Source organism: Colias croceus, chromosome 11 (genome assembly GCF_905220415.1).
Source record: "Colias croceus chromosome 11, ilColCroc2.1".
NCBI lineage: Eukaryota > Metazoa > Arthropoda > Insecta > Lepidoptera > Pieridae > Colias > Colias croceus.
In genome coordinates, this window is record NC_059547.1 from 4,189,332 (window position 1) to 4,210,276 (window position 20,945).

At 32.6% G+C, this 20,945-nt stretch overlaps 5 protein-coding genes across 5 annotated transcripts; 4 read left to right on the forward strand and 1 right to left on the reverse strand.

The window, feature by feature from the left end:
* The first annotated feature begins 1,122 nt into the window (after window positions 1-1,122).
* On the forward strand, window positions 1,123-4,059 carry LOC123695450 (28S ribosomal protein S23, mitochondrial). The gene is made up of 3 exons (XM_045641310.1): window positions 1,123-1,271; window positions 2,784-2,948; window positions 3,727-4,059. Exons 1-3 carry the CDS (start codon window positions 1,228-1,230, stop codon window positions 3,983-3,985), a joined length of 468 nt encoding a protein of 155 aa, XP_045497266.1. The 5' UTR covers window positions 1,123-1,227; the 3' UTR covers window positions 3,986-4,059.
* LOC123695449 (centromere-associated protein E-like) lies at window positions 1,298-2,396 on the forward strand. Its single transcript, XM_045641309.1, has 3 exons — window positions 1,298-1,755; window positions 1,837-2,037; window positions 2,126-2,396. Exons 1-3 carry the CDS (start codon window positions 1,487-1,489, stop codon window positions 2,289-2,291), a joined length of 636 nt encoding a protein of 211 aa, XP_045497265.1. The 5' UTR covers window positions 1,298-1,486; the 3' UTR covers window positions 2,292-2,396.
* Window positions 4,060-4,861: 802 nt separating the features above from the next.
* Window positions 4,862-6,983, forward strand: LOC123695261. The gene is made up of 3 exons (XM_045641033.1): window positions 4,862-5,009; window positions 5,605-5,688; window positions 6,730-6,983. The coding sequence occupies exons 1-3, from the start codon at window positions 4,964-4,966 to the stop codon at window positions 6,888-6,890; spliced, it is 291 nt and encodes a 96-aa protein (XP_045496989.1). The 5' UTR covers window positions 4,862-4,963; the 3' UTR covers window positions 6,891-6,983.
* A 27-nt stretch (window positions 6,984-7,010) lies between these two features.
* LOC123695260 (splicing factor U2AF 50 kDa subunit) lies at window positions 7,011-11,690 on the reverse strand. The gene is made up of 8 exons (XM_045641032.1): window positions 11,552-11,690; window positions 10,900-11,472; window positions 9,438-9,520; window positions 8,147-8,269; window positions 7,975-8,062; window positions 7,637-7,790; window positions 7,433-7,517; window positions 7,011-7,291 (listed from the first exon to the last, which is right to left on the reverse strand). The coding sequence occupies exons 1-8, from the start codon at window positions 11,565-11,567 to the stop codon at window positions 7,160-7,162; spliced, it is 1,254 nt and encodes a 417-aa protein (XP_045496988.1). The 5' UTR covers window positions 11,568-11,690; the 3' UTR covers window positions 7,011-7,159.
* Window positions 9,837-20,924, forward strand: LOC123695259 (major facilitator superfamily domain-containing protein 10-like). Its single transcript, XM_045641031.1, has 9 exons — window positions 9,837-9,847; window positions 12,443-12,636; window positions 12,930-13,343; window positions 15,734-15,892; window positions 16,088-16,270; window positions 16,549-16,795; window positions 17,568-17,759; window positions 18,710-18,847; window positions 20,710-20,924. Exons 2-9 carry the CDS (start codon window positions 12,634-12,636, stop codon window positions 20,922-20,924), a joined length of 1,551 nt encoding a protein of 516 aa, XP_045496987.1. The 5' UTR covers window positions 9,837-9,847; window positions 12,443-12,633.
* Window positions 20,925-20,945: the final 21 nt, after the last annotated feature.

The following is a 20,945-nucleotide window of genomic DNA, read 5'->3' on the forward strand; positions in this document are numbered from 1 at the left end:
AAACAAATAATGTATTCAACTGAAATTAATTTAATTTTGTTTTTTTTTTAATTTATTATTTCACAAAACCGTGAATGCTTTTTGCATTTTATCGATTGAAGCACATCCCATCACTTTCTATCTATCTAAAAACCCCTTCCAGACGACACAATTTTTCGTCCAATTTGACTAGATTGGCAATCAAATTGGGTCGTCTAGACGGAAATATGAAATTCCAGGTCATTGGGTGGTCGGGATCGGCCGATTTGCGATTGCCTTGGGATTGCCCGATCAAATTGGGTGGTGTGGATGCTAATTGGCCAATTTTTACTTGTAATCTCTTCCTGATGCTAGATATTTAAGCGTTACTATTAATCTCTCCTCAGGACTAACGGCTTCTCTCATAACAGTGTCTTGTTTAGTAATGTATGGGCTTACTAGAGATAATAATTCATTAAAAGTGTCATGGTCCATCCGCATAAAATTTGTGAAATCGACACTGTCCAGTTCTCTAACAATATATTTTATATGACTTAGCAATATTTAACTCTAACAGTATTTCTTTTAAGCAACCATTCTTTGCTCCTTATCCTTTTTCTTTTTCTTTCTTTTAAATTTGTAGTTACAGCCAAAATCAGCCCCAATTTTTGTTTTTTACTAAGAGGCATGTTGCAAAATAAAAGTCCAGTCAGTAACGGCAACGGAGCAGAACTAAAATTGGCGATTTAATTGTGTACGTGTGGATAGAGGATCAAATTGGGCCCGATTCAATCGGCAATCAAATCGGCTGATTAAATTGTGTCGTCTGGAAGGGGTTTAAATACGTACCTATAGTAAAAATGGTGCCATGCACAGATCGTACTAGATCTGTGGTGCCATGGCTATGTTGAAACGTAGCTTGTAGTCTATAGCTATCTCATTCTTTCATACGACGTTTTCTTTAGATAGAGAGAAACAAATATATGTAAATTGTATACGCTCGATGTGCGCTCGATACAAGTACTCTACTATAGGTTTATTGTTTATTGCTCTGTTGCTCTGAGATAGGTCTGAGATCACCATAGTGTGTCCTTGCTCCTTGGTGTGTCACTTGCGGTCTTGCCAGTTGTCATTGTCATTAATTGTCAATCATCTGATAGAAATATAACCTAATTGTTATTATAAAAAAGGATGATTAAACTTTAATTTGAAACATATCCAGAATTTAATATTATAATATCAATTAAACCAGGCTAGTGCTACTTGAAAATGGCCACAAGCAGACTGGAAAGAATCGGTACTATATTTACGAGGTAAACAAACTTAGTAAAAGAAAAAAAAATCAAGACTAAATACGATTTTTTTTTAAACGTAGAATATTAAAATAGGCGGGAATCCTAAATTTTATTCGCGGTTGTTTGTCGTGTTTTTTTTATCTTTCGTTATAAAAGTTATAGCAGTTGGAGGCTTTTGTGTTTATTGTTTATTACCTTTTATACCTTTATTTATTAATTAAGGTTTCATTAAAATGACAAGCGTTAAAAAGAATATTAAATCTAAGTTTGTACCAGACGATATAAGTGATTTTTTAAATAAGTCACAATTTTTGAAAGACTCACCCAAAAATAAAAAGCCCCAAAAGCGCCAAAAGATTGATCAAGGTGATGAAAATGTGCCAAATATTTTGGAATATAATGCCCAAAATTCTAAGAAAAAGAAAATTCACCAAGAAACTGAAGTTTGTGGTGAATCTAGACAAAAAATACTCAATATAATGAATTGCCAATTAGAGGCAAGGTAAGCTTTTTCAAATATTTTATACCTATCTATCTCAATAGTTAAAGAGTTATCATAATTCTTTGTTACTGTAATTTTCAGAAAAAAAATTAATGAAAATCTTCAAAAAAGTTTAAATGAAGTGATAAACCACTTAGAAAATGATTATAATGTTTTAAAAGAAAATGAACAGAAATTAGAGCACCTGACTACCTCATTTATGAAATGTATGCAACAAGCAAATGCAGCTCACAAACAAAAATTGAGAGCATTTAAGGAAATTCAGATGACTTTTAAAAAAGAGTATGTACAAGTAAAAGGTGGATTCTAAAAAAGTTATTTATCTAAAAATGAATTTCGTAATAATTCAATATCATTTGGTTGTTTTTAGATGTGATGATTTAGAAGCAGAACACAAATCTGAATTGGCAAAGTTGGCCGAAGAATTAGAAGAAGACATCAATAAGTTAAAGCAAAAGCTTATATCTGAAACAAAAAGAAATGGATGGGAAACTTTGCGTAGATCTTTCTTTCAAGCAATGCAGAATGATTTTTAGTTTAATTTTTAATGAATAAAGTTCTTTGCTTATATTTTTTTTTTTATTCTTTATTTCTAACATGTGATACATTTTTTTAAATGTATAATGGTTTATAACTGTAGAACTAGCTCAACATCAGTTCAATATAATATAGGTATGTTAAAAATATAATGTTATATTTTGATATGATCCCTTTTTCTGAGAAACAATTTTGGAAATTGTGTAAATGAAATGCCATAGTAATAGCTTTATCTTACAAAATATTTAAACATTATCCTAGTCATAGACATTAAGTACTGATGATAAAATTACGAACTACCTGACCAGCACATAATTATTTCCTTTATTAAGATTTGAATCAGTCTATCCCTTATAGCCTTTGTAAAAATAATTTAAATATATGTACAATAAAATCCTTAGGTATAAAATCAATGTAAAATCTAGTGTGTCTTGATTTACTTGCTATAACTGTGGAAAAATGTAATATATAAGTATTTTTTTTTATTGCAGAGTTGAAGGACTCTTATCACGCGGTGCTATGAAACCTGATGATCGTCCAATATGGTTCGACGTATACCGCGCTTTTCCGCCTTTAATTGAACCTAAATTTGCAAGACCGAAGTCTGAAAAAAAACCTATTAAACAAATTCTATACAAAGAAGATGTTGTTAGAGCGTGAGTAAACAATTAGTTTTGATAATATTAGCATCAAGAAATGTTTAAAACAGTTTTAATACAATAATAATATATAATATATAATAAACGCTCTTTATAGAGTGTTTGAACTCTCAGAAATAGCTTGACCTTTTTCAAAAATTATTTCACCTTTAGAAATGATTTTTTAAAGTAATAGTTATAGCGCCCGGCAAACTTCTTGGCCAAAAAGTAGCGTGTTGGGGGAAGTTTGCGCATCGAGTTTTAGTTCATTTTTATATGCTCTCAAAACAAACAGAAAATTTGTGCTGGTGACTGGTCGCGTCTCGCGAGCTACTGCACACATACGTAATTCTTATTAACCACATTCATAGACTGAGGTGAAATAGATAGCATCATAATTGAAACAGTAAGAACGAAAGAGATAGTTGGTAACTCTCTGCTACGCTTAAGCGTAAAATTGTCACTTATTGACCAATCACAGCACTGCATTCAAATCACGACATTGCGTTTTTTCCACACTCGTCAAAACCACTGGTACACATTTAGTTATTAGTATTTATTATCTTTCGCTGACTGGGGTAGAGAAAATTTATCCTAATTATGATATTTTCGCGTCTTCACATCGCGCGCATCTATTACTTTTAAAAAATCATTGACCTTTAGTTATTTATGTATGCATGAATAGGAATCTCATTCAAAGTATACACTTATTATGAAGAGTATACGTTGAATGTTACATAATATAAATAATATATTCCTTAGTTAAATCAATAATCCAATATTATTACACACGTAGGAAATTCCATACAAAAGGACATGGCATAGGAAGCAATATGCTCAGCCCCTATGGAGAAACTCAAACAAAGAAGTTATTACAAAAATATGAACAGCTGCAAAAGGAGGGCATACCAGAAGAAGAAATCATCGAAAAATCGGTTGCTTCAGTCATAAATGAACGAAATGCAGAATCGGTTAAAATAGATACAATAAATCCCGCATCTGTGACTGGACAAGTTTTATCAGAAGCTAATATAAAGAACATATTTAAAGAATAGAGAATTAACTGATGATAAGTAGTTAGGTATATTGTTTAGTTTTAGTTAAACAAAATAAATGATATGAGTTTTAAGTTTTGTGTTTCATTTCAGACCTTGTACCATTTTCTCGATTTTCTTCGTTAGGTATCATTCAAATGGAAACTAAATGAATAATCCTAGTCCTACTATCCTACTTTATTATACATGCGAAAGTTTGTGAGGATGGATGTGTATGTGTGTGTTTGTTACTCTTTCACGCAAATACTACTGAACCGATAACAATGAAATTAAGCTCACATATAGAGGGTAACTTGGATTAACACATAGGATAGGTTTTATCCCGGTAATATCACGGGAGCGGGAACTAAGCGGGTTTTTCTTTGAAAACGCGGGCAAAGCCGCGGGCGGAAAGCTAGTTTTCAAATATACATATACCAATAACCACTAAAAGGCATGTTTTGTTATATAAAACAGAATGCAACCAAAAGTGCATTTGAAAAATAAATCTCCGTCGCGTCGTGACTACGAATTTTCGTAGTTATGTATTCTAAGAATATCGATATTAAGTCTTCGATGTCGATATTAATGTCTGGTATGTAAATGGTTTATGAGAGTCGTTGAAACATAACTACAAAATTAAAATTTAAAAATCGTGGCCGACCTAAACTTACCCATCCTGCGCTGGAGCCTGGAGACCAGGCTGGATAAAACATATTTTCAATGAACCGCGATTATTGACGCATCATCGACCTATTTCTAATAATCATGTTATGTTAATTTATAGAAATTTATGACTCATTATATAGGTAGACAGAACCCATATCATCTGAATGCCCTACCTGTCCTATACCTACTTATTTGTACTTGCGTGTTATCTTATCTCTTTCAAAGATAAACGCGTGCTAAAAACACCTATATCATATAGTATCTAGATAGCCAGTGAAAACGTTTGTTGGTAGTAAATTTCATTCTTAAAATTTTGTGTTTTGATTCAAAATGGCACAAAGAAAGTCAGTATTGTTTTACTTAGCTGTGATCTTAGGTAAGTACCACCTATATATTTTGTTAGGTACTTATTTCCTGTGAATGAGGTGTGTAGACTACAGAATAACATGATCAGTAGGTACCTAATTAGATCACCTCTTATGCTATTAAAGCTAATGTCATGTGAATCATCATAATTTTCATGGTCCCTAAATAATTTAATAGTAACCAGCTTCAGTATTATTAGAAACATCGCTTGTTTCAATTAGAGTTCACGAGAGTAGGTACTAAGTAGTAACTAGTAGATCAATTATTAATATGACTAAATTACTTACAACATGTAGGTATATGTATATCCTAATATCTGCGACAAGTATGTGTAATATAAATTAAATAAATTGTTAGGTACCTCTCGTGTTAAACAAATTGTTCAAATGTGCGACATTTTTAAGATAAACATATTTTGGTGGATATTGAAATCTCAAAAATAACACTTCTTTTATTTTTATCGAGATACTTAGGCGACATTAATACGAATTTTAGGATGCGATTAACATAACATAACTATATCTATGTACCGTACCATTTTATTAAACATCCTAAAATAATAATAATGAAATAATAAATAATAATAAATGATAACTTAATTACAGTTATCTTAAGCACGCTCACTCATGAAGCCGAAGCCAGGAGGAAGATTTTACGAGGAAGGCGAGTGATGACTCGAACTTATTACCGTAAGTATATTTCAAATCATTTCCGTTTAGTAGATAAGTGTGATCAAACAAAATAAAAAGTTTTCTGTCTATGCATGGATATATATATATATTTTGATGATACTTTTCAGTGATGCAGCTTATCATAGGTATTAAAAAACTTGCCTTTACCCGTTAGTGAAACCTTAAAGGGGTGACAGACGTACGAGTAAGTACGCGAACTTGTGGCTCGACGACCTTTTTCGCTCGTGTGTCACCCCAAGTACGCGTACTTAAAAACCGTCGAGTAAGTTCGTTGACGATCCAACATGTTTGAAATTTTACTCGAAGCCCGCCTTGGCTCGCACGTCTGTCACCGCCGCGAGCCGGGAGCCGCGAGCCTAGCCTGTCTAGATATAATAGGTGTTACTAAGTGCAAAAGTTCATCATATAATGGCTCAGGCATCCTTAAATTATTACGCAAGTCTTCCTTCTACATCGTAGCTCCTTCACCAAAGTTACGTGGGATAAACGCTCTCTTTTTTAAGCCAGTTTTTCACCCACTTTTTATGATTTCGTTTTCTCTTTTAGTTTTATTTTATGAAAATAATTTAATATAAATAATATGAATGAATATAATATAATTGAATATTGGCGAAGGTATCTTTGAATCACGCCAAGGAAGTTTCACTCCTGACGCGTGGGCTCGGCACACACGCTCTTTTTTTGTAAAGTACCCTCAAAATATAATAGTAAAAAAGAAAATATCCTTCAATTTTTGAACATTTATTTTGTTAGAATGCTATTTACTTAAAAATAAGTGCTGGTTATTAAATTAAAAATGTCTATATTTAATTCCTGACATTCGATATCGGTGACACGCGAGAAGCTACTGACCAAGCACTACGTGTGTCACCGACGTCGAGCCGAGTAAGTACGCGAACTTTAAAACCGCGACTTTAAAGTTCGTACGTCTATCAGCCCTTTTAACGCCTTAAATAATATTATGCAACTGTCTTTAGGGGTCCCTGTACGATAACTATGTATATATTTTGTTCTTAACCTTGTTCTCATGACTTGCAGGTGGAAACGCAGTGCCAGCTTGGGCAATAAGTATGATGGCCGGCATTGGAATGTTGTTGATTGGCGGCGTGCTGTACGTTGTCATGAGAAAAATAGTACTTTCTTCAGAAACGGGATCTCTGAACACGTACCAACCAGCGATGCAGCACGAGCACGTTTAATTTTTTACATTTTGAAAATTATAAGGTGTCAGTGTTATATTTTTTATCGAAATTATTTTATAGTGTTTCATCTATTATATTGTTACGTTAAAACTTAATTATTTAAATAAAACTAAAATAGTATTTGTTTTTATTTATTATATCATATTATTAATATAATTTTTAGAAGGTACATGTACTTTCGTGTAAATTTACATGTCAATCAATGCAAGGTTGTAGAAAATTAGTTCATAATGAAATCAGAATGAGATGAATAGATGGACAGATCATTAGAATTCTCTTCTGTGATATTTGTCTGGGTCGAAGTAGGAGGTGACGACGACTCTATTACTGAACTTTCTTCCTGTGAGTGTTTGTTGCGCTTTCTGGCAATCGGCGATACTGTTGAACTCGACAAATACCTAAAATAAAGAATTCGTTTAAAAAAATACTTTTTGCATGTAGGTAATAAACTAATAACTCATTTGTTTTTTTTTAAATATATTTTTCACTAAAATGTGAATCGTTATCAAAATCAAAACTAAATAATCTATAAAACATACTTTTCCACATCCCGGTACGTCAACACCTTCTATTGGTCGCGGAATTTCTATACTTCGCACGCAACCATATTTGTTGCATTCCTCCCTGTAATTTAAAAACGATTTTAAAATTGCACATATTTATTTAACAAAAGTAAATACTAAGTATTTTACCCTTGAATATAAGATCAAATAATGATATTATAATATAGATATATAACATACTTAATATCTTCAAGTATATCTTCATATTCCTCTTCATCACGAAGCTCATCTGGTGTGACCATGTTCAATAAGCACAACACTTCTGTAGGTGGACCCGCTCCAGCCAGCGTCAGGCCGGCCACTTGCAGCGTCACAGGCGCTGCACCCGTCATAGCTAAAAAAATAATTAAATATTAGAATAATTTTTTCAATCATACATTCCTACTACTAGCCGGACCTAAGACCTCATTGAACAGAAAATTAATTCGTCTTAGCCTTAGTCAATGTGCCTATATTTGCTATAAATGTGTGCATGTGTGTGGCGTGTGCTCTTTCAAGCGAAATTATATGTGGATTACCTAATGTGGAATTCTTTGCTCCGATACTTGCTCTCTGCACAATCAGTTTTTTATCTCCCAGTTGCATACCGTTGAGACCAGCAATAGCCTGTAAATTGAGAACACTATATTGTATAATAATTTGGAAAATCTGAATAAAATCAATAATATAAGTCGCGGGTGTGTACTTTACCTGGTCTGTCATAGTTATGTCAACATATTCAGCAAAGGCATAACCCTTGCTGAGACCTGTTGATGAATCCTTCACGAGATTGAAAGCTCTTAGCTGTCCAAATGACATCAGAAGTTCTTTCACCTGCACGATATTATTTAGAATTAGATAAACATTCGTAAAAATTAAATAAAATTCGCCATTAAATATTTTCATATTTAACAATTATATTATGCATCACTATCTATTTGTACAGAAAGTATTACAGCATTTATCTTTCTGTTCCCGTAAGTATTTGCTCTTTAAGTCAGCAAACATCAATGAATTAGTGTAATCTGACCTGTGTCATAGCCGCAAGTTATAATCACATGTGAACGTAGGAGACTTGCCTTGTCGTGCCGGCGTCTCGTTCAAGTACAAGACGTATGGGTGAGAATGAGAGACAACAGTGACACGCGGGCCGCGAATGTACCAAATCTATGCTAGGGAGGGGCAAAAAGCAAACTTTATCAGTGAGATGTATAAGAAAGTATCGAGCGTGTAACGTGCACGCTCATCACGGTTTGGGTACCTGAAAATACCTGAAACGTATCAAATTATATCGCGGCTCACTGCTGGCAGCACCGTAGCCCTGTCAACTGTTGAATCTCGCCCTGTAATAGCAGCGGCACCTACGGCCTAATGGGAACTCGCTAAAATCTAAGCTAAACAACGTAACAAGTCTCAGTGGTTGCACAAAGGTCTTTGTAAGCTTTAAACGAGAGATACCTAATTTGAAATTGCCGTTCGGCTATGTTATTTCTACGAAACGAATTTTATCTTCGGGATAAAAGATGTTCATTGCGACTAACCTGCAAAATACAAGGTTTGATGTATAAAACGTCATTTTAGGATTTTTGTTTCTAAATAAAAATAGACTATTGATTTGATTTTTTTAACTTTCAGTTAATATTATCAAGTCAAATTCAATAGGTCTGTTTCTATAAGAAAGGCTTACAAGGTATTTTTTGTTACAGGCCTTGATTCTAGGATATGATTTAAAATGAAATTTAAATTCAATTGTGTGTAATTGTTTGACTTTCGTGAACAATTGAGAAGATTTATAATACTTTTCTGATGATTAATAGTCAATTCCTTAAATATTGATTTGTTTGAGTAATATTTTTTAAGTATGGATATCCCATTACAAAAGCTGGTAGTACGTTATCTGTTAGTCCAAAATGACCAAACATTTGATATTACCATAGTTAATAAATATCACTCATATATTTTATTTACACGTCACATTATCCCTTCGCCAGTTTTAACTTACCTGATCCTCATTAAGGTAATTAGGCAGACCTCCAATAAATATTTTATGAGGCGAATCTGGAACAACTGTACTTATGACACCAGCTGTAAAAAAATATTACCGAGTATTGAACATATATATTCCTAAGTGTATTTTAAATTTATTTCAGTTGTTGCATAAAACAATACCATTCACAAAGCACCAAGCCACCACAGCCAATAAAATGTATGAAAATGTTCATGTTGATCTCATACTGTGTTCTTTCTTGCAAGTTGAAAAATTATAAATACATTTTCAAAAACAAGTGAGAAAACAGTGTTGTTCTTGAGCTTTGAATTATACATATTATAGGTAATTGAATTGGAGTATGTGGAAATTAAAATCACATTTTGCAAGTAGCCAATGCAACAATAGAATAATTTATAAACTTTGTGTGTATACAATTTTTTTAAATACAGAATATTAATTGGTAAGCAAAACTTCTTGTCAGTTGGTACCTTACTAAGCAATGGGTTACAAAAAGATAAGCCTTTATCATGGCTAACTAATAAAAATAAATGTAAAATAATCCAAAATCCACACGGGTACTTTATTTATAAATATTAATTGGAAAGCTAAGGATTATTAACACTAAAAACTATAAACAAGCACTTTAATAACAATAGTTATTATATATATCTAGCATTAAGTATTTTTAGAAAAATTATATAATGCTTTCTCTATAATATTTCATCCATATTTCCATAATAAAACTATGAACAATTTACAAACATTAAATTAAAAAGAAAAAAAAATATTTTTGTATAAGGCAAGGCCAAGTTGTTGCTTCACAACTAGTTGTTATCTTTACTCATGAACTTATAAATAACTAGGTTTTCGCCCGCGGTTTCGCCCGCGCAGTTAAAGAAAAACGCATAGTTCCCGTTTCCCATGGGATTTCCGGGATTGCGCCTTTTTCACGGGATAAAAAGTAGCCTATGTCCTTTCTCGGGTATCAAAATATCTCCATACCAAATTTCATGAAAATTGGTTCAGTAGTTTAGGCGTGATTGAGTAACAGACAGACAGACAGAAGTTACTTTTGCATTTATAATATTAGTATGGATTTCATGTTTGTAAGCTATAATGGTAAAAATGTAAAATTATAATTGGTTATAAATTGTAAGGTTAAAATATGCACTTAACATTATATGTAAATGTGTGTGTATGAGTAAATACTATTGCTTCAATAATTCTTTGATATGATTTGTGGCATCCTCAGATAAATATAAGAACAACACTGGTACAATCTATGTCATCCTAAACATGCCTGATTTATTGTAAATACTAACATAACAAATGGTACACATAAGGTCAGAAAGGTCCAGTTAGTAGCAGTTAATTATATTAACTAAGACATACTGTAAGATGCACAAGCATTGTCGTTTAGAGCAAGCAAATAGCTAGTTGATCATAAAAATTTAAAAGCATTTATAATACTCACCAGGAACATTGATAGATGGATTTTCAGTACCAGGCATTGGTTGATAATCATGTGGACGGCGAATTTTTAAACTCTGCCCCTTAAAGTTTATTCCATCAAATGCCATAGCTTGTGTTGTCTCATCTATGGATCTAAATTCAAGGAATGCAAAGTTTTTGTCGAGATTAATTTGACATGCTAGAACAGGGTTGCCGGCTGCTTGAGCCAGCCCTGAAAGATGCATCTGTTGATTGAAGAATTCCATTGTCTCCTCTTCAGTCACTCCAAATGGTATGTTGCCAACGTACAAGCGTCGTGCTTGACGTGTTATAGTAGAGCCAACAACTGGTACGGCAGCTTGTGGCGTATCTGCCACAATATTCGCCGGTATTTGACCCGCTGCTTGCATGGCTTTATATTGCAATGGGGTAATATGCTCGAAGCCTGGTGGAGGTACATCCCAGTATAAAGACGGCTTACGACGACGGGATCTCTTCGATGGCGATCTAGATTTGCTGCGCCTTTTTTCTCGACGATCCCTAGATCGCGAACGACTACGGCGTCTTTCTCGTGAACGTGATCTGCGTCGACGGTCTAAAAAGATAATGTATGTATAATTTTACAATGAATAATGGACCGAGATGTGATTGAGAACATTGGATCATGAACATACCTTTGTCTTCACCCATTTTTTCTTAACCAATTAAATTCACAATACAAACAACAGTCAACATAAATTGAAACGCTTGCATTTATACAAAATGGCGACGCGACAGACCGCTAAAGACACAGACACAGAACACTAGTACTCCTAGCGGGACACAGATAACAGAAATACATCGTGGTTATGACATTTGTGAATTGATGTCATGGGGGAAATAGACAATTTGGCACTTTTAGACAAAGTACCTATTGCTCTTAGCTTTTATTTTATTGCTCTTAGCTTATAATGGTCATTGATACATGGCTTTTTGAATCAAAGTGCACAGCTAATATATAATACCACAGACTAATAATAATATACTACGTATACAAATAATACTTAATTCTATGATCTAGCTATATTATACAGATAAATTTATTTAATATATATTTAAATGAATTTTTAAGAGTTTAATATTAATTGTGAGGATTACATTTCTATCTATCGCTCTATCTATAAACTAATATTATAAAGCTAAAGATTTTGTTAGAACGCGCTAATCTCGGGAACTACTTGTCCGATTTGAAAAATTCTTTCGGTTTTAGGTAGCCCATTTATCGAGGAAGACTATAGGCTATATATCATCTTGCTAAGACCAACAGGAGCAGAGCACTGTGGGTAAAACTAAGGAGCACAGCTAGTATTATATATTTTTTTAGTATTTTTAGGGATAAGTTTACAGTGCATAAGTACTTTCGAATAAAATCATGTTATGTTATATTTATTAACTGGCAATTATAAACGCAATGTCAATTGTTAAATGTTATGTTCATAACTTCATGTGTATTGTTTACTTCCGTAGGTAATCCGTCTATTTGCCTGTTTATAAACTGTTCTAAAGGAACTTTATTCGCGCCAAAGATTCGCGCTTACTACCTACTCTCTACTTTCTGCATGTCTGATGTCACGACAAGACCTACTTTAAGTTGTAATAGGCGGCGATTGAAAGTGAAAGTTCTAATTAACATTGAATTCCAACATTTTAGCTAATAAATGGCATTAGAAGCCATCTCTAAAATAATTTTAATTGAAAAATTTCGTGTAGATTTATAATGGTACGTACATTCTAATTACTTTTGACCCTAATAAATTTATTTGATTTAGACCTGAGGATAAGACGCGATTCTAAGATAAAAAAAAATTACGTGTACATTATAAATTAGAAACGCAAACCTAGTAACAAATATTGAATTACTGTATAGTGTTTTTTATTTAAATATATTTTTATTTATTTAAATAAATAAATAAAAATATATTTTTATTCATTTAAATAAATAAAAATACATTTAAATAAAAAACACAATATAATATTTTGTTTACATATTAAGATGTTTAGAATTTTATACAGGAGAAACTTATCAATTCAAATGGGGATTTAAGAAAGAGAAAGGATGCCGCCAACGAAATATTGTGTAATGCTGAAGAAGAAAAAGTTGAAAAAACTTATAACAACAAAACTATTGGATTAATATTTGTGTCCCTACTATTAGATCTCCTGGCATTTACAATGATACTGCCTCTGCTACCGTCTCTATTAGACTACTATAATAAAGAGGAAGGCAATAAGGCAACTTTATATTCATCTCTCCTAAAAGCAGTTCAAAGTTTTCAGAAGCTCACAGGTGCCCCAGAGAGATTTGCCTCAGTTCTATTTGGTGGTGCTCTGGGCTCTATGTATAGCTTTTTACAATTTCTTACAAGTCCAATTGTGGGAAGCCTTTCAGATGCATATGGAAGGAAACCTTTATTGTTAATTTGTTTGGTATGTGTTTCTATGAACAGTTTACTGTTTAGTATTATTTTTTAAGCTATCTACTTTGTGTAGGTAATTCCCCTTTATATTACTGGTTAGTTTAATACTATTTCACAAGGTTATTTTATCAGTTTAAGATATGCATACTTATATATGTCACAGATAAGTTTTTTTATCAAGGACATGGAAACCCATTGCATTTATAAAATTTCCATTAAAAAATATTAGCTTAATTTAAGTTCTCATTATCACTTTAATTTATTTTTGCATTTAGTTTAGACACATTAATAATGACTTACCCATTGTAATTTAAATACCTGAGTATGCTTAATTTATACATGTTGATAAAATATATTAGGTTTTTATATACAGTGGTGGTCACATAATTAAAGACACCCCCGAATTGACCATAAAAGATTTACATTAGGCAGTACAATTATCTGAAAAAGGTATTTAATCTAGTATTATTTTTATTAAACCATACAAGACAATATGTTCTTTAAAATGAGGGACAAAAAATAGTTATATTCCTTGTTAGTTTCGACACTTGCTCTCTGTGGGAATGTAACACAAACTTTGTTAACGTACGTATAGCTGGCCAATTAATTAAAGACAACAAGAAATGAGTTACAATTTTTTATAAATAAAAAGAAACAGCATTGTTCTTTTACTCCTTTTGGCGCGTAATTTCATAAATCGTTGACACTATAATTTTTTTGGTTATTTTTAACTTTTAAAATTAAAATTCATACGTATTCATAGTTTTAATATCAATTACTATGGTTAAAAACAAGAGTTGCGACTCCTCCGCAAGAAAAAATATTTCTAAATTAAACTGTTTCAAGGATATGGTTATGAATGCTATAAAATATGTCAAGATGTTCCACACGACCGAAAACGTACTCAGAAAAGCAAAACCAAGTGAAACTACTCGGCCGAAATATTCAAAAATGGTGTTGTTGGCTAAAAAGATCCATTTAAAGGGTCGGAACTGATACAGTTCAGAGTTGTATGGTGCAGCAGGCTTGAAGGGGGGTCTGCAAGCACAATTAGACGGAGACTGTGTGAGGAAAACTTGCACTGAAGAGTATCTCGGAAAGTACCACTTTTGAAAAAACAAAATGTGAAGGCAAGATTTCACTTTGCTACAAAATACGAACACTGGCCTGAACGAGAGTGGAAATATGTGCTGTTTCTGCATGAAACTAAGATAAATATGATTAATTCTGTCAGAAAACAATATGTAAGACGCCATCTCAATAAGGAAATGGATCCAAGATACTCTAAAAAGTAGTCATACATGGGGGTGGAAATATCAAAGTGTGGCGCTGTTTTTCTGGACTTGGTGTTGGACCTGTCAAAAAGACAGAAGGCAACATGGATAAATTCCAGTACAAGTATATTTTAGAGCAATCCATGCTGCCCTATGCAGAGGAAAATTTACCTGTTGTTTGGACTTTTCAACACGATAATGATCCCAAGCACACAGCAAAAGTAGTGAAGTGCTTGTTAAGGAACTAATCTGTAACTGTTTTGGATTGGCCCCCTAACAGTCCGGATTCAAATCCGATGGAAAACTTATGAAATTAAGAAAGAAAGAAGTCGCGGTAAAGCGATCATCAAACGTCGACTAACTTTGCAAAACATTTTCGAAGAATGGAACCAATTTAGTGATCCAACTTGAACAAAATTAGTTGCTTCTATGCCCTAGAGATGTAAACCGTCATTACTGCCAAAGGACATGCAACCAAATATTGAAAAGTGTACAAATGTTTTGTAAATACGTCAGGTATTTTGTGTTGTAAAAATAATCTCATTAAAATAATATTTTTTTTATATTTCTTATAAGCGAGTCTAATGTCTTTAATTATATGGCCAGACCTTTGCTAGGTTAAAACTGCTAGTAGTAAGGACGAACCGATTAAAATCTAACAAACCGACAAGTTCTGTTGATAAAATTTAGTTTAGCATTAGACAACACATACCTGAATATTTTAAAATTATTTAACAAGTTCCAATGGTAGTGTAAAAAAAAAATGTTGAGAGAAGTGTCTTGGGTAGTATAAAATGCTCTTAGTGTCTTTAATTATGTGACCACCACTGTATATGTACAATTAAGTTGCAATGGGAATCTTTAATTTAATTTTCTACAATATTTTATAATAACATAAAATATAATTTGTAATTCCAAGCTATCATTGGGCTCACAAGTTATCCTGTTTACACACTACATTTTTAAATTTGGATAAAAATCTATTAAGTTGAGAACCTATAGTTCAAAATTCTATATAGGTTCAAGAGAGAAAAGATGGTTCAATGAATATAAATTCAATTTTAAAATTACGGTATACTGGATATAATTATTATAATATTAAATTTTTCATGTTTTTTTCTTTCAGATTGGAATAGCTTTATCCCATGGGCTATGGAGGTATGCTAGTTCATTTAGTCTGTTTGTTCTTGCCAGATTTATTGGAGGCTTGAGTAAGGCCAATGTCAGTCTGAGCATGGCAATTGTCACTGATGTATCTAATGAAAAAACTAGAGCCAGAGGCATGGTAAGTTGTATCTCTTTAAGTTTATAATTTAGTAGTCTTCTTCAGAAGTTTCTCAAAATATTTATTAATTATTATGGTTAATAATGTCATGCACTACTTGTGATTTTTAATACAATCTCAGCTATTTGATGACTAATTTTATTTGGTTATTTATAAGAAGCACATTCCTTCTATTGTATATACATCTTTTTTCAGGCTTTAATAGGTTTGGCATTTTCAGTAGGTTTTATAATTGGTCCACTGGCTGGTGCCTGGTTTGCAAAGAGCAATGACCTCACTTCGGGCTCGTGGGGTGAACGGCCAGCACTGTATGCTCTGTCCCTTTCACTCGCAAACATATTTCTTGTTACATTTTGTATACCTGAGACATTGCCAAAGGTAAACCCTTTTTTGCACATTATAGCATTTTTAATTTAATGTTGATGTGTTATGAGGATATGCATTATGCATGCACTCAAAGTTGTTTATATTTTATTCTGTTTTTATGTTTATTCTTTTTTGACCACAAAGGCCTTGAGAATAAATTTAAATACATAGATATGAAATATTAACACATATTTTTCACTTATTCTCACCAAATTTATTTTACATATTATCATATTTTATTATCAACTCCAGATCAAAGTTTCCTTATTAATCAATGGCTTATTTTTCAGGAAAAAAGAGCTCCCTTATCCTTATCACTTTCCAAATCATTGGACTATGTATCTCCCTGGCATTTAGTGAGATTCAGTGCTGTAAAGAATTTGAGCCCGCACCAGAGTAAAATCCTGTATAAACTTGGGCTTATATACTTCATATATCTGTTCATTTACTCAGGACTTGAGTTCACTTTGACATTCCTTACCCACCATACATTTAAATATACTGCCATGCAACAAGGAAAGATGTTCTTAGTTATAGGTAAGATTATGTTTAATGACACATCCTTCATTATGATACATGAGTAAATTTTTAGTAAGAAGATAAATACAATGATTTTAGATGGTTGATTTTTTGGGTCCTCCTAAACTTTGACTCAAATGTGTATTTCTATTTTTATTTAATTTTAATCTAAAGGACTTGTTGACCTCTCTACGCCGACACCGAATCTAATAATTAGAGAAATTTATTAGCTTATGCTATAAAACATATTCATTTTAAATTTGCTTCAAAGAAGAAACAAAGATTTTGTTAAGAATAAAATATAATTCAACAGGAATTTTGTGCTTGCTATCACTTATTGAAATTCCTAAAACATTCATTCAGTGTTTTACATATTGATTAAAGACAACAATGTAATACTTTTATTTTCTTATAAATTTTAAAGTCATAATTTGTGAATACTCTCGTGCAATCAAGAAACAAATATTAATTTTGAATTTTAATGCCAGTTGAATTCATTGGAAACATGCTATAATCTTTATTATTTCTAGTTGACGAATACTCTAGCAGTTTATTGAAACTAAACTATAACATGTGATATAAATAAGGGGCGTTATTAATATCCAAAAAGAACGTGTGTGCCGAGCACCCGTGTCAGAAGTGAAACTTTGGCAAAATTCATTCGTCGCCTTACTTCATGATGCGACGGTATTGCCATGACGTGATCTTAAAATTTTACTTTCCTAAAGAAGTATCACTTCAAAAAGAGTTGAATAATATTCGCGTAGTTTATAAAATTCCGCATTTATAGGTGTTATAATGAGCGTACTACAAGGCGGTGCAGCTCGGCGTCTTGGCGCTCGCGGCGCGGAGCGGGCGGCTCGGCTCGCACTCGCGTTAACTCCGCTCTCGTTCTTATGCGTTGCATTAGCTGCAGCGAACCGACCGCCAATGATGGCGCCCATCGCTTGGCTGTGGGCTGGCCTCGTTCTGTTCGCCTTGTGTGAGTATTTGTGATAATTTTCTTAATTTTTTTAGACGCTTAACGCTCCTTTATCTTTATTGTGATAATATGTGAGTGTGACAAAATCCATATGCCACGATAATAATTGTTAAATCGCTTAAGAGTGGGTATAAACCGAAATTACCAATCTTTTATTATATGATACGTGTAATATTCAAGACCAAATCTTAATAATAAAATTTATATCAAATTAGATGATATTTTCGAGGATTCTGTTTGATCAAAAACATAAAATATTAAAATTAATCGATAAAATAAAACACGAAGATACCTCTAATTTTCACACTTTTACGTTTTCTATATATTATTTTATTTTTTAGATTTGGTCTTGAATATTACACATATCATCTAGTAGAAGATTGGTAATTTTGCTTTATACAGACGTCATTGAATACGATATATAGCAAATAAATGTGTGATATTTTTATAACTTTATATCAAATCCAGAAGATTAAGAATTAATCTTACATGATTACGACGTCTTAAAATATCATAAATATGTTGTTATTTAAGTATTTTTCTGCGTTTCTTATCTGGAAATGTTTATCTTTTATTTAAGCTTTGTCTATTTTAATTTATGTGAAATATGATGAAATATCTGTTTCATCAGTTTTGTCTGTTTTAACTATTAATAATTAATATGTTTACATATAACAATAAAATAATAATAAATCATGTTTTTTTATGCGAGCATATTATAGGGCGACTGAGGGTGAAACCAAAATATTTAAGGAGGTTGGATTTACCGGTTAAGCCCATGACAGTGGGCAGTCATTCTGGATGACGCTCGGATAGTCCGTAGGTTCCTCACTCAGTCGCCCTAGACTCCGGCCCTAGACTCAGCTGGAGTTCTTTTCAGCACCGTCGCAAGGCGAGATACTTCCCCCCCCCCCCCCCCCCAATCATGTTTATTAATCATTACTTAACAGCGACAGCATTCGCGGTGTCATGCATGACGTCAATGGCGGCGGCGCAGTCGCCGAGCGAGTCGCGCGGCGCCGTGCTCGGCACCGTGCGCTCGCTCGGCGCGTTGGCGCGCGCGGCCGGACCGCTTGTTGCTTCCACGGGTATACTTTTTTTGTTTATTATTTTATTGAGTTTTTGAATTGAAACTTCTTTAGGTGTATGAAGGTAACATTCTTACGGATGACACAATAATAATAATATTACCGTCACTAAGATGTGCAGCGTTTTTTTTTCTAAGAAGAGGGAGGGAGCGATTGAGAGAGAGTGAGATAGGGCGAACGTAACATAACAACACATAACAAAGACTTTTCACTTCTGAGTTCTGACATATTGTGTACTTTGTACGCACGCATTTTCTTGTAGGAATCTACATCTTTACCCGCATATTATGTAAGGATGTAATTTCCTATTGGTAAAATAATTTGAAAAATTTGAATTTCGATGTTTTTCTTGTTTCACTTCTACTTAGTTATGTAATAAACTTTTTTTTTTTCAGTATATTGGTGTTCTGGTGCAACTACCACGTATACAATCGGCGGAATAATTCTAACAATCCCAGCTATGATGTTATTTAAATTAAAGACGTAGTATTAACAGAATATTTTTACGGCACATATTTGTATAATTTACTGCCTTAATAATTTTAATTATTATGATCAACACAACAACTTCCATTGATGACTGATAGTATAAGATCTACTTAATTAAGTATTAGGGTTAGATCGTATAGATCAAGAATATTAATATGATACAATCACAATGTATTTTGCACACAATTCCGACAGATCCTATTCATATTATTACACTTATATTTATTTGTTGTTTACTGTATACAGATTTTACCGATAGCTATATTATTAATCTATGTTAAACTATATTATTGTTTACTTATATTTAAGAGAGAGACTACTAAATTGTCAGTCTCTGCAGTAATTTATTTGTACTTTCGCTTTACTTATTTATTTCTTAAGTTTTAAACAAATTGGCACTGCATTTACCAGTTAAATTATTATGCTAAGGATTTTAATGTTTGTAAATTAATTATTTATTGATTCGAATGCCCTTTATATGATTCTATTTTATTTTATTTATTATTTATATTGGTCGACTATTTCTTGAATTTAAAATACAACAGTATTCAAAAAATGTGTTTTATTTCAAATTGTGTATGATCCTTTTTTTATTTAGCAATTCTACACTAAAATACTAGCACATACTAATATACAGGTCTGGATAGCCAGTTTTAAAAAAATTGAATGGGCGCCATTGAGTTACTATGTACTAGGTACATGGGCGCCATAATCTGTGATAACATCGCATATTGTAATGTCTGTTTAATATTTCGTTACTATGGAAACCAAACGTTGTTTTCAATGAATTATTGTATCACAAACATTGGTTGCATAGCATCCCATTTGCCGAAGATGCCTTTATTTAGTAATAAATTTTCACCAAAAACAATACCTGTGAGAAAGCAAGACACGTCTGTTTTAAGAAATGAATTCGGAAGTGATTACGCTTCAAAGGAGCTATCAATTGATATCCAACCACTTAAAGTAAAATTAGGAGATTTCGAAATTTCCTTTGAAGAAGGTCAATGGATACCAGGTAAAAACATAAGTTAAGAACAAAATATACTTATTTAAAACTACGCAAAATCCTACTCAAATACATAATGTAACGATAAAGCACTTTTGATACTTCCCCTCTTGTTTGTATATATTATAGGTAGGTAATATTGTTCCCCGTAGCCTATTGTCCTACTTCATGAATAACTTAGTATCGAATTACTACTCTAGGTATTTACAGTATCAGATGACCTTGCTGGCTTTTATTACACCATCCAATTAGTATGTGAAATCCAATTATCTATTCTAATTAAATAATGACTTGATATTGCTTATTAATATGGACATCATTTGTTTTTATTAGGCCATTATTTACCAATAACGTTAAATTGCAGCATCTGGAAAGGCTGGCGTGGCACACAAAGAAAATATTCGCCTAAAGAAAGAATTAGAGCAATTAGAGGAAGAAAATAACATGCTACGTCTAAAGTTCGAGATATTGTTAGATATGATGACGGACAAAACTGTTGAAGCAGAACAACAGGCTGATATACAAAGGTCGCAAAGCTTGGGTTCGCTGAAACAGAAAAGTAAAAAGTATAAATGGTAATACATAATATGAAACATCAGG